Source organism: Oncorhynchus nerka, linkage group LG2, assembly GCF_034236695.1.
Source record: "Oncorhynchus nerka isolate Pitt River linkage group LG2, Oner_Uvic_2.0, whole genome shotgun sequence".
Classification (NCBI taxonomy): Eukaryota; Metazoa; Chordata; class Actinopteri; order Salmoniformes; family Salmonidae; genus Oncorhynchus; species Oncorhynchus nerka.
The window spans coordinates 48,572,417-48,585,571 of NC_088397.1; the positions used below are offsets into that span (position 1 = coordinate 48,572,417).

General features: G+C 44.1%; 1 protein-coding gene across 2 annotated transcripts in view; it reads left to right on the forward strand.

Annotated features, from left to right (window-relative positions):
• The window catches only part of si:dkey-264d12.5 (coiled-coil domain-containing protein 30), a 33,600-nt gene extending 30,053 nt beyond the window's left edge, over positions 1–3,547 (forward strand). For both annotated transcript variants that reach the window (XM_029672395.2, XM_029672424.2), the window contains 2 exons: positions 2,734–2,795; positions 2,940–3,547. In XM_029672395.2, the coding sequence (XP_029528255.2) occupies positions 2,734–2,795; positions 2,940–3,171 (294 nt within the window). In that variant the 3' untranslated portion in view covers positions 3,172–3,547. The remainder of the gene's footprint in view (positions 1–2,733; positions 2,796–2,939) is intronic.
• Positions 3,548–13,155: the final 9,608 nt, after the last annotated feature.

The window sequence follows — 13,155 nt, forward strand, 5'->3', positions numbered from 1 at the left end:
TTTGATGTTTGGATATGTGTCGTTTGGGAGGGCGGCATAGAAGTCAATGAGACTGTTGGGCTTGAATGCGTCTTTCAGAACATCACAGTTCTGTAACTCAGCCAACTCAAACTGATATGAAGGCTGGGCTTCATCAATGTCGGCAACAAAGGGGTTCTGAAAAAGACGGATTTCTTTTGCATGAACATGTAGTTCACTGAATCGCACACCGAACTCCGCCTTCAGCATTTCCAGTGCTTCCACGCACTTTTCAGCTGGGAACGGGACCGCTGGGTTCTCTGTCGACAGGTTTTGGGTAGCAGGAAGATGGACGAAGTTGCGCTTTTTCACTTGTTCCAAAAGCAGCGCTAATTTCACCTCAAATGCTTTTATGTGTGAATACATGTCGCAAATGAGTTTCCCCTCGCCTTGTAGCTGCAAGTTAAGGCTGTTAAGTATTTCTGTCACGTCTGTTAAAAATGCGAGGTGCCATTTCCATTATGGGTCGATCAGCTCTGGGACCGTTTTGTCTTTTAAATGAAGAAATGGGTTAATTTCGGGTAGCAGCTCGTAAAAACGCCTCAAAACTCTGCCCCGGCTCAGCCATCGGACCTCTGTGTAGTACAGCACATCTCCGTGCGTAGACTCCAGTTCAGACAGGAATTCTTGGAACTGCCTGTGTTTAAGTCCCTTTGCTCTGATGAAGTTTATGCACGACACCACAACCTTCATTACAGAATCCCACTTCAACACTTTGCAGCACAGTGCTTGCTGGTGAATTAGGCAGTGGACTCGTAGCGGGGCGGTGAGACCCCTTTTTTCCAACTCCCGGTTCATGCGTCCTATTAGACCGCGAGTTTCGCCCACCATGCTAGGAGCCCCGTCAGTCGTGATGCTAGCTAGCTTTGACCAGTCCAGGTCCAACTTCTCCATGGTTTGGCACACTTTGTCAAAAATATCTTCTCCCGTTGTAGTCCCTTTGAGACTTTGGAGGGCTGCCAGCTCCTCGCATATCTCAAAGTTTGCGCTAACTCCACGAATAAAAATGAGCAGTTGCGCTGTGTCTTGCACGTCCGTGCTCTCATCCAGTGCTAATGAAAAAAAAGTCCAATTCTTTCGTCTTCTGCTGCAGCTGGGCATATACATTACTCCCGATTTCTTCAACGCGTCTGGTGATTGTACTCGCCGACAGACTTACGGCATTAAATGCATCTTTCTTCTCGGGACACACCTCCTCCGCGACAGCATCCATACATTTCTTAACAAACTCTCCGTCAGTGAAAGGCTTACCGCTTCTTGCTATCAGTTTAGCAACCCGAAAGCTGGCCCGAACGGATGCCTGGTTCAGCTGAGCTTGGCGTACAAATGTATTCTGCTGAGATAGTAGTCCACTTTTTAGCTTTGAGAGTTTGTCTGCTCGTATTTGGCCTTGCAAGCTATCGTACTTGTCTTTGTGACGGGATTCATAGTGTCGGCGAAGATTGTATTCTTTGAATACTGCCACCGTCTCTTGACAGATGAGACAAACAGCCTTTTCTTTGCATTGAACAAAAAAAAATTGTTTGTCCACTGCAGGTTAAATACCCTGCATTCTGAATCAATTTTTCTCTTACCTAACCTTTTCGCCATTATTCCGTTCTCTCTTTGACAGGGCCGGGCCTAGGATTTTTTTTCTGGAGGCCAAATAGGAAAAAAATTCGATAGCGTCTCTGGTATTGTTCAGAGGGCCGGGCCAAATGTGCTGACGGGCCGTTACCGGCCCGCGGGCCGTAGTTTGGTGACCACTGGTCTAGGGTATCAGGTTAAATAGAGGTGATATGATCCTTAACTAGCCTCTCAAAGTACTTCATGATGACGGAAGTGAGTGCTACGGGGCGATAGTCCTTTAGTTCAGTTACCTTTGTTCCTGTACCCAAGAAAGCAATGGTGAACATCTTGAACACTCCAGCCAGCTGGCCTGCGCATGCTCTGAGTACGCAGCTACGGATGCCATCTGGGCTGGCAGCCTTGCGAGGGTTAACATGCTTAAATGTCTTACTCATGTCGGCCACAAAGAAGGAGAGCCCACAGTTCTTGGTAGCAGGCTGCATCGGTGGCACGGTGTTATCCTCAAAGTGGGCGAAGGTGTTTCGAGAAGTTGAATAGCAGTTGGCCAATGTTTTACCAGCGCGAGTACGACATACAGTCAATGTGTTGGTAGAACTTCGGTACCGTTTTCCTCATATTTGCTTTGTTAAAAAGAGAAGAAAAGTCCTAAAATTGCTTCTGAGAAATCACAGGGTAGGGTTAAAAGTAAGAAAAACTGTGATTTTCAAAACCTGCAATGAGTTTCTAGCAAAAGGGAGGTTATTTTCTTATTCCCCACGTCACTGTGAATCGCATAGAAATGCACCGTTTTCACACATGTAGACACGGGTATTGTGCTGGAGATAATGACAGAGGTTGAATCATGATGGAATCGCACTTTAAGGTAGTCAACAAACAACTCCAGTTGTGCGTTCAACATTCTCATGTTTCCACATGTTTTCATGAGCCTAGACTTACCCTGGATGATTTCTTGCTATATGGAATTTATTTGATGAGTCCCGAAACACAGCACTGCACAGAACAGAGAGAGTTTAACTGATTGTGTGTGTATGATGATGGTTAAAGTTGTAGCTCGGTGTGCAGGATATGGTTCAAAGTGAGGTTGACTTGGAAGTGGGATTTTGCCTCACCATAACATGCCACATTTCCTTCTTTAAAAAAAATCAGGAATCGAAGAAAATGTCTCATTTTGAGAGCATACTGCTAACGTCTAGCCTTCTGGAAACCAGGTAGAGAAACTTCACAGTTTTTTTCCAAACCGCCATTGTCATGAAAGGATACTGTGTTCACTTTAACAGAGCATCAAACATGCAATATTTGTTGCACTTTCCTCAAAGTAAGACACTGTATTGAATGTTTTCTGTGGTCAACAGAGTTCTGCCTGGCGCATTTGACATGAGAAGCCATTTGGACAACATCTATAGGTGCAAGGCCAGTCACACAGAGGAAGCCACCTCTCCACGCTCTTCACTCACCTCTTCACGCTCTACCCTGACCACACAGCCTGTGGAGATGGGCTATCTGAACCTGACCTCATCCCCAGGAGTGTGGGACAGCAATCTGAACCTGACCCCCCCTCTGACCAGGGCTGACCACAACCTCTGACGCACTGAGCTCGGACAGTGATGAGGTGTGAGGACAGACAGGCAGATACAGCCAAACTTAAGAAGGGAATGCTGCAATGAATAATACCATGACAGGACTAGTTGTTTTATTTTTGTTGTGGTTTGTGGTTTGTCTATTTAAAGTTCATTTTGTGTCATGATATAACTTTTGATATTTTCACATTGTCAGTATTTAAAGGAGCAATCAGCAGTCGCTATGTCCACTTTTGGACTTAAATGAATGACATGTATCCATTGATTCTTCAAGAATATAACAAATGCCTCTTGAGCTCAGTTCAACTGTCATACAACTGCCTGTTTTACTCCCAATGTAAAAACAAACACAAAACATGGTTAAAACTATAATTTTGATATCATGGATGGTCAATCCTTGTATTCATAGCTCTGTCTATAAATTTGAGAGAGGTCAGATTTCTCCAGCCCCATCGGTCAGCTTCTTACCAAAACGGGTGGGCAGTGTTACGTTTGTTCCTTATATAATGACAAACCGGGGCGTAGGTTTAACTACTTTTAATGAACATATACTTCAGCTAGAAAACTCCATATTTAGCCATGCAAGGCATTCTTCAACCTCCTGCCCCCCACATAGCCTGCTGGGTAACGTAGTCTAAATGTTATTAACACATAACAACACATCTTCCTTCCTTTAAAAGGAAACTACTTTTCTATGTAACTACACGTGTCACATCACATTTGTTTACTCAACCTACATAACCGGTAATTTTCAATAACACATTTCTTTCCCCACAATTAAAAAAAATATATATATATATATATTTTTTTAGCAATTCTCAATAAGCCTTTCAGGGCCTCTGACAGTCCTTTTTGGTCGTTCTGCTGAAGTGCTTCCTGAAACAGTTGTGGACAGCGCTCATTGTCAGTCAGGGTGTTCTGACTGAATTGTCCATTGCTAAAGGCATTTGACGCTTCAGCAGTATCCTCCTGATGATCCTCAGTCCCTTGAATGAATGGCTGAAGCCTTAGATCCACTCTGTTTCGTCTCAGTTGTGATCCATGCTCCGTTTGGATCTCATAGGATCGCGGTGCAACTTCTCTCTGCACACACCCTTGCTGCATCCAGATTCCTGTGGTGATGTCTCGGAGTCGTACCTGATCTCCAGGTTTCAGTTCAGGTAAGTGTCTTGCACTTTTGTCGTGTCGCTGTTTTTGTTTGTCTTTCTGTTGTTCCTTCACGAGTTTGACTTTGTGAGCACCTCTGGGTGTTAGCAAGTCCTCATGGATGAGTAGGTTGGTTCTGATGCGACGTCCCATCAACATTGGTGCAGGTGAAAGTCCGTTCTGCAGCGGTGCGCTGCGGTAGATCATCAGATTTTTTTAGGAATTCCTCCTTTCCATAGTGTGCCTTTTTCAACAGACCTTTAAAAATGTTGACTGAACTCTCTGCTAAGCCGTTGGACCTTGGGAAGTTGGGGCTGGAGGTGTTGTGTCGGAATCCCCAGTCGTCAGTGAATGATCGGAATTCAGAACTTGAGAACTGCGGGCCATTGTCCGAGTACAGTTCAGACGCAGCCCCATGTCTTGCAAAGACTGACTTCAGGTAGGTGATTACAGCTTTGCTGGAGGTAGTTTGCAGTGTTGCTACTTCAGGGTAGTTTGAGTAGTAGTCGGTAACAACAATGTGACTTTTGCCATTGCAGTCAGAAAGGTCAACTCCAACTTTGTAGTAGGGTCTGTTGGGTACTGGATGAGGCATTAGCGGCTCTGCTTGCAGCTTTGGCCTGTAGGTGAAACACAGTTCACACAAAGCAGTGGTCTGGCTGATTTCCTGGTTCATTCTTGGCCAGTACATTACTTCTCGTGCTCGTCGTTTGCATTTTTCCTCACCCAAGTGGCCTCGTGTATTTTCTGTAGCATTTCTTTGCGTAGTGTCATGGGAATGACAATCTTGTTGCCTTTGAACACTGTCATCCACAACGGTGAGCTCTGCTCTGCACATCCAGTAATCCTGTATTCTCCTTGGACAGTTATTTTTCTGTGCGGGCCATCCTATCAGTGTTGTTTCTTTCAACTCTGTCATTGTTTGGTCAGCTGTGGTCTCTCTTTTGATCTGCTCCATTCTCTCAGAAGACACAGGAAGTGATGCTACCATCATGTCAACGTAGGCCTGAATCTGTGTTTTTCTGTGTGACGAAGCTCTCCTTGTCTACTACTCAAGAAAGAGTGTTCGGCGGCGAACATGAACTTTCCCGGGGTATAGACCATCTTCACATCATACTTTTGCAGTCTGATCAACATTCTCTGGATTCTCATTGGACAATCATTCAGTGGCTTAGACATGATTGACACCAATGGTTTGTGGTCGGTTTCTACTTCGAAGTCTCGTCCGTAGACGTATTGGTGTAACCTTTCGCAAGCGTATGTGCTCGCCAGTAGTTCTTTCTCTATTTGTGCATACCTTGTCTCTGCGCCTGTCAAGGCTCTGGACGCATAAGCGGCGGGTTGCCATATGTCGTCATGCTGTTGCAGAAGAACTGCTCCCAGGCCAAACTGTGACGCGTCTGCAGAAATCCTTGTGCTTTTCTCTGGATCATAGAACCTGAGCACTGGCTCTTCTGTGATTGTCTTCTTTAGGTTTTTGAAGCAGTTTTCCTGTCCATGGGACCATTCCCATTAATTTTTTCTGTTCCAGAAGACATCTGAGTGGAGCGGACTGTGCTGACAGTTGAGGTATGAACAAGGTAGGTGATCATGCCCATGAAGTGTCTCACATCGTCCTTGTTCTTTGGGCGCTCCATGTTGTTGATGGCTGATATTTTCCTCTGGTCTGGTTTGACTCCATCCTCTGAAAGGACGTCTCCCATGAAGGTAAGTGTTTTCACTCCAAACTCGCATTTGTCCTTGTTTAGTTTTAGGTTGACTTTCCATGTCAGGTCCAGCACTTGTCTCACTCTCGCGTATTGTTCTTCTTTTGTCATCCATCATGGTCTCCACTCTTGGAATGTGCTCGAAGATCATGTGGATTGTCTTGTGGTAGACCTCTGGCGCTGAGAGAATCCCATATGGTAGACAAAGAAATCTTTACCTGCCCTCAGGTGTGTTGAATGTGCATAGCCTTGAGCTTGCATCATCTAGATTCATTTGCCAGAGTCCTGATGAGGCATCAAGCTTACTGAACGACTTTGCTCCAGCAAACTGCGACATTATCTTTTCTCTGGTTGGCAACATTAAATGCTCTCTCTTGTTTGCTTTGTTGAGATCTCTCGAGTCTAGACATATCCTGAGATCACCGTTCTTTTTCACCACAATAACCCGTGAGCTTACCCAGTCTGTAGGTTCATCCATTTTTGTGATGACGTCCATCTTTTCCATGCGTCCGAGTTCCTCTTTGAGCTTTTTCCTCAGTGCAAATGGAACTTTTCTGCATGCATGCACCACTGGAGTAATTTTGTCATCAGTACATATTTTGTGTTCTCCTGGTAAACATCCAAGACCCTCAAACACATCCTCATATTCAGCCAGTAGTGATTCTTGGTCAGTTTCATTCTGTGATGTCACTACATACACGTTTCTTCAACAAATTGAGCTTTTCACATGCATTGATTCCTAGAATAGGCTGTATACACTTTTCCACAATCAGCACTGTTTTCCTTTGTGCTGTAAAGTTATTATGCAGCTACCTTTGACTGGTACTTTCTCCCCAGTTTAACCAGTAACCTTCATTTTCACCGGGTGTATTTTGCTCTTCACCTTCAGTGTTTTGTAGTCATCCAGCGACAACAGGTTTACCTGTGCTCCAGTATCAAGCTTCAATGGTATTATGGTTTAATTCACAGTCAATGGCACAATCCATTCAGAATTTACATTTACATTTAAGTCATTTAGCAGACGCTCTTATCCAGAGCGACTTACTGCATTGCATATTTCCACAGAATCAACAAAGAATTCTTCAATCTCCTTGATTGTGTGAACCTTTTTCTTTGAAGCCTCAGCTTTGCCGCATTTTGAGAAATGATTATTTTTCCCACAGTTGTTACATGATTTGCCAAATGCAGGGCAGTTTTTGGGCTTGTGGATAAATCCACATTTTCCACATGTAGTGTTTTGATTTCTCTCTTTTGCTTGTTTTTGTTTTGTAAAGCGTTGTGTGTGTGGTGCTCCTCTCGTTTTATTGCATACACTGACATCTCATCCCTGCACAGCTCTTTAGCTTGTACTCTGGTGGTTTCAGCTGCTCGACACATTCACTGCTTTATCCAAAGTTAAATCTTACTCACGCAGGAATCTCTCCTTGAGTCCATTATCAAGTATGCCACAGACTATCCTGTCTATCACTAGTGAGTCTTTCATATTTTTAAATTCACACGTTTTGCTCAGTGTGTTCAGCTCAGCCAAATACTGGTCAAAACTGACTCCCTGTTTCTGAACGAGAGAAAAACGTGTATCTCTCAAACGTGACGTTTTGGCTTGGTACAAAGTACTCCTCAAATGTATCCATTAGCACAATGTCAAGTTTGCCACATCTTGCTGAAAGCGATTGTAAATGTCCAATGCATCCTCTCCAATAACATACAGAAAAATGGAAGCTTTCAATTTGCCATCTTCTCCCCCTGCACCACTTGCCGCTAGGTAGATATTGAATCTCTGCTTGAAACGTTTGGAAAATTGTCAGCTAGATAGCCTGTTAACTGCATAGGAGTAGGAGGACTAAGCCTATCCATGATGGAGAACAGGAAAAGTGTCAATTTCTCTTACTTCAGTATGTTGCTCATCAACTTGCTCGTCAACAGATTCCAATGCAGCCTCGCTCTCGCTGCTGTCCCTCTCGCTGCTGTCACTCTCGCTGCTGCGGCTCGTTGTCCTCGCTCTTGCAAGCTGGCATCTTCGACTACTCGTGTCACTTGACTTGTGGTAGAATGTTCAATTTTCATTGCGGAAATTTGCTGAGTTACTCCTTTATTTTCTCTGTCTCGTCATAGCGACTACTTATCTGACACCATGTTATGTTTGTTCCTTGTATAATGACAAACCGGGACGTGGGTTTAACTACTTTTAATGAACATAGAAAACCCATGTTTAGCCATGCAAGGCATTCTTCAACCCCCTGCCCCCCGCATAGCCTGCTGGGTAAGGTAGTCTAAATGTTATTAACACATAGCAGCACGCTTTATTGTTTCAAATGCTTATTGGCGCTTTAAGTTTAAACCAATGAGATGAACTAGTATTAGAACAATATTTAGACTTAGAAAACCAGCAATAACTTGTTTAAAATGGGTGTAAATACGAGAATCTGTCAAAGAATAGAGAACATCACTGTTTTCAATTCTGCCCACACGGGACCGTTGCCTGGCACTGCTGGCAGCACCCGCAGCACCCACATTGCCCCGAGCACAGCTGCACCTGTGCTGCAGTGCACGCTATCCAATCGTAGCAGCAGAACCAACCTACTGTCTGTCACGAGAATTTTCAATCCCAATGATAACTAACACTTATTTAAGCTTTGACCAATCCCCAAGGTTTGTAAGACCCTGGGTTTAATAATAATTAGGCAGACTCAGCTCATGCAAAAGGTCCGTAAAGTTTACTCAAGAGAACGTTCTAAAGTCCATAATACAAAGACATGCCATTTTATAAATCACTCCCTCCCTACTTACGCACATACCTACACACAAACAGTCGGTAGCCTACGCACATACATACACACGAACAGTAGGTGGGATGTATCCTTCCCCATGGTTCTCACCACTGTTTATCACTACCAAGCTGGCAGTTCCAGTCCCCCGAGATTAGAGGACCTTGATGGGACTCCCTTTCCTGCCGTAAGTTTCTCAGAGTTCTAGCCAGGTCAGTTTACACAGTTTAATTGTTCTCTGTATATTCTTAGTCACACACACACACTCATTTCTACTTGTCTCAACCAAACCTTATTAGACTGAAGTTTATCATTCTAATTCATTATACATGTTACAGAATCTAATAATTACTAATAGTTACGTTTGTCTAATTATTCATTACATATGCTACATAATATCATAATTACATTTCAGGGTGGTATTCTTTAGTCATTACCTTTAAACATATAAATTCCCTTATCACTGTCCACCCCATTTCTTTTCAGAAAGAACTACCAATCATTGCCAATGTTATGTTGAAAGAACAAGATTTGTTCTTTACAACTAAAACATCTAAACATTCCTGGGCTAACGTTAGCAAAACAAAACACACTTATTCCTTTAACCAAAGTCAGAGATTGTATGGTGGCTTGGGATGTGTGCTGGAAATTCTACCTTTAACTAATGAGAGGAAAAATCTATAATAAATCAAGGTATTACTTTTATAAAATGTATTCTAATGAGGCTGGTCGCACCACCCACGCAGGTGAAATGGAGTGAGAGCCTCCTGTACAAAGAGTACAGGACTATTTACAGTGGCTTGTGGAAGTATTCACCCTCCTTGGAATTTTTCCTATTTTCTTGCCTTACAACCTGGAATTAAAATATATTTTTTGGGGGGTTCGTATCAGTTGATTTATACAACATGCCTACCACTTTGAAGATGCAAAATATATTTTTTATTTTTAATGTTTTTTTATTTTACCCCTTTTTCTCCCCAATTTCGTGGTATCCAATTGTTTTTTTTAGTAGCTACTATCTTGTCTCATCGCTACAACTCGCGTACGGGCTCGGGAGAGACTAAGGTTGAAAGTCATGCGTCCTCCGATACCCAACCAAGCCGCACTGCTTCTTAACACAGCGCCATCCAACCCGGAAGCCAGCCGCACCAATGTGTTGGAGGAAACACCGTGCACCTGGCAACCTTGGTTAGCGCGCAATGCGCACTGTGCCCAGCCCGCCACAGGAGTCGCTGGTGCGCGATGAGACAAGGATTTCACTACCGGCCAAACCCTCCCTCGGGGTGATGTGTTCGGTTTGCACCAGACATACCATTTTCCTTGATAGACAAAAAGCTCAATTTTAGTATCATCTGACCAGAGTGCCTTCTTCCATATGTTTGCGGTACTGGAAACCTGGGATCCAAAATGTAAGTTTCCAGTACATTTCTTATCAAAAGAATGTACATTTTATTTATTTATTTCACCTTTATTTAACCAGGTAGGCAAGTTGAGAACAAGTTCTCATTTACAATTGCGACCTGGCCAAGATAAAGCAAAGCAGTTCGACAGATACAACGACACAGAGTTACACATGGAGTAAAACAAACATACAGTCAATAATACAGTATAAACAAGTCTATATACAATGTGAGCAAATGAGGTGAGAAGGGAGGTAAAGTCAAAAAAGGCCATGGTGGCAAAGTAAATACAATATAGCAAGTAAAACACTGGAATGGTAGTTTTGCAATGGAAGAATGTGCAAAGTAGAAATAAAAATAATGGGGTGCAAAGGAGCAAAATAAATAAATAAAATACAGTTGGGAAAGAGGTAGTTGTTTGGGCTAAATTATAGGTGGGCTATGTACAGGTGCAGTAATCTGTGAGCTGCTCTGACAGTTGGTGCTTAAAGCTAGTGAGGGAGATAAGTGTTTCCAGTTTCAGAGATTTTTGTAATTCGTTCCAGTCATTGGCAGCAGAGAACTGGAAGGAGAGGCGGCCAAAGAAAGAATTGGTTTTGGGGGTGACTAGAGAGATATACCTGCTGGAGCGTGTGCTACAGGTGGGAGATGCTATGGTGACCAGCGAGCTGAGATAAGGGGACTTTACCTAGCAGGGTCTTGTAGATGACATGGAGCCAGTGGGTTTGGCGACGAGTATGAAGCGAGGGCCAGCCAACGAGAGCGTACAGGTCACAATGGTGGGTAGTATATGGGGCTTTGACGACAAAACGGATTGCACTGTGATAGACTGCATCCAATTTGTTGAGTAGGGTATTGGAGGCTATTTTGTAAATGACATCGCCAAAGTCGAGGATTGGTAGGATGGTCAGTTTTACAAGGGTATGTTTGGCAGCATGAGTGAAGGATGCTTTGTTGCGAAATAGGAAGCCAATTCTAGATTTAACTTTGGATTGGAGATGTTTGATATGGGTCTGGAAGGAGAGTTTACAGTCTAACCAGACACCTAAGTATTTGTAGTTGTCCACGTATTCTAAGTCAGAGCCGTCCAGAGTAGTGATGTTGGACAGGCGGGTAGCGATCTGTTGAAGAGCATGCATTTAGTTTTACTTGTATTTAAGACCAATTGGAGGCCACGGAAGGAGAGTTGTATGGCATTGAAGCTTGCCTGGAGGGTTGTTAACAGTGTCAAAAGAAGGGCCGGAAGTATACAGAATGGTGTTGTCTGCGTAGAGGTGGATCAGAGACTCACCAGCAGCAAGAGCGACCTCATTGATGTATACAGAGAAGAGAGTCGGTCCAAGAATTGAACCCTGTGGCACACCCATAGAGACTGCCAGAGGTCCGGACAGCAGACCCTCCGATTTGACACACTGAACTCTATCAGAGAAGTAGTTGGTGAACCAGGCGAGGCAATCATTTGAGAAACCAAGGCTGTCGAGTCTGCCGATGAGGATGTGGTGATTGACAGAGTCGAAAGCCTTGGCCAGATCAATGAATACGGCTGCACAGTAATGTTTCTTATCGATGGCGGTTAAGATATCGTTTAGGACCTTGAGCGTGGCTGAGGTGCACCCATGACCAGCTCTGAAACCAGATTGCATTGCATAGCAGAGAAGGTATGCTGAGATTCAAAATGGTCGGTAATCTGTTTGTTGACTTGGCTTTCGAAGACCTTAGAAAGGCATGGTAGGATATATATAGGTCTGTAGCAGTTTGGGTCAAGAGTGTCCCCCCCTTTGAAGAGGGGGATGACCGCAGCTGCTTTCCAATCTTTGGGAATCTCAGATGACACGAAAGAGAGGTTGAACAGGCTAGTAATAGGGGTGGCAACAATTTCGGCAGATAATTTTAGAAAGAAAGGGTCCAGATTGTCTAGCCCGGCTGATTTGTAGGGGCCCAGATTTTGCAGCTCTTTCAGAACATCAGCTGAATGGATTTGGGAGAAGGAAAAATGGGGAAGGCTTGGGCGAGTTGCTGTTGGGGGTGCAGTGCTGTTGACCGGGGTAGGAGTAGCCAGGTGGAAAGCATGGCCAGCCGTAGAAAAATGCTTATTGAAATTCTTAATTATGGTGGATTTATCAGTGGTGACAGTGTTTCCTATCTTCAGAGCAGTGGGCAGCTGGGAGGAGGTGTTCTTATTCTCCATGGACTTTACAGTGTCCCAGAACTTTTTTGAGTTAGTGTTGCAGGAAGCAAATTTCTGCTTGAAAAAGCTAGCCTTGGCTTTTCTAACTGCCTGTGTATAATGGTTTCTAGCTTCCCTGAACAGCTGCATATCACGGGGGCTGTTCGATGCTAATGCAGAACGCCATAGGATGTTTTTGTGTTGGTTAAGGGCAGTCAGGTCTGTGGAGAACCAAGGGCTATATCTGTTCCTGGTTCTAAATTTCTGGAATGGGGCATATTTATTTAAGATGGTTAGGAAGGCATTAAAAAAAAATATCCAGGCATCCTCTACTGACGGGATGAGATCAATATCCTTCCAGGATACCCCGGCCAGGTCAATTAGAAAGGCCTGCTCGCTGAAGTGTTTCAGGGAGCGTTTTACAGTGATGAGTGGAGGTCGTTTGACCGCTGACCCATTACGGATGCAGGCAATGAGGCAGTGATCGCTGAGATCTTGGTTGAAGACAGCAGAGGTGTATTTAGAGGGGAAGTTGGTTAGGATGATATCTATTGAGGGTGCCCGTGTTTAAGGCTTTGGGGAGGTACCTGGTAGGTTCATTGATAATTTGTGTTAGATTGAGGGCATCAAGTTTAGATTGTAGGATGGCTGGGGTGTTAAGCATGTTCCAGTTTAGGTCGCCTAGCAGCACGAGCTCTGAAGATAGATGGGGGGCAATCAGTTCACATATGGTGTCCAGAGCACAGCTGGGGGCAGAGGGTGGTCTATAGCAGGCGGCAACGGTGAGAGACTTGTTTTTAGAGAGGT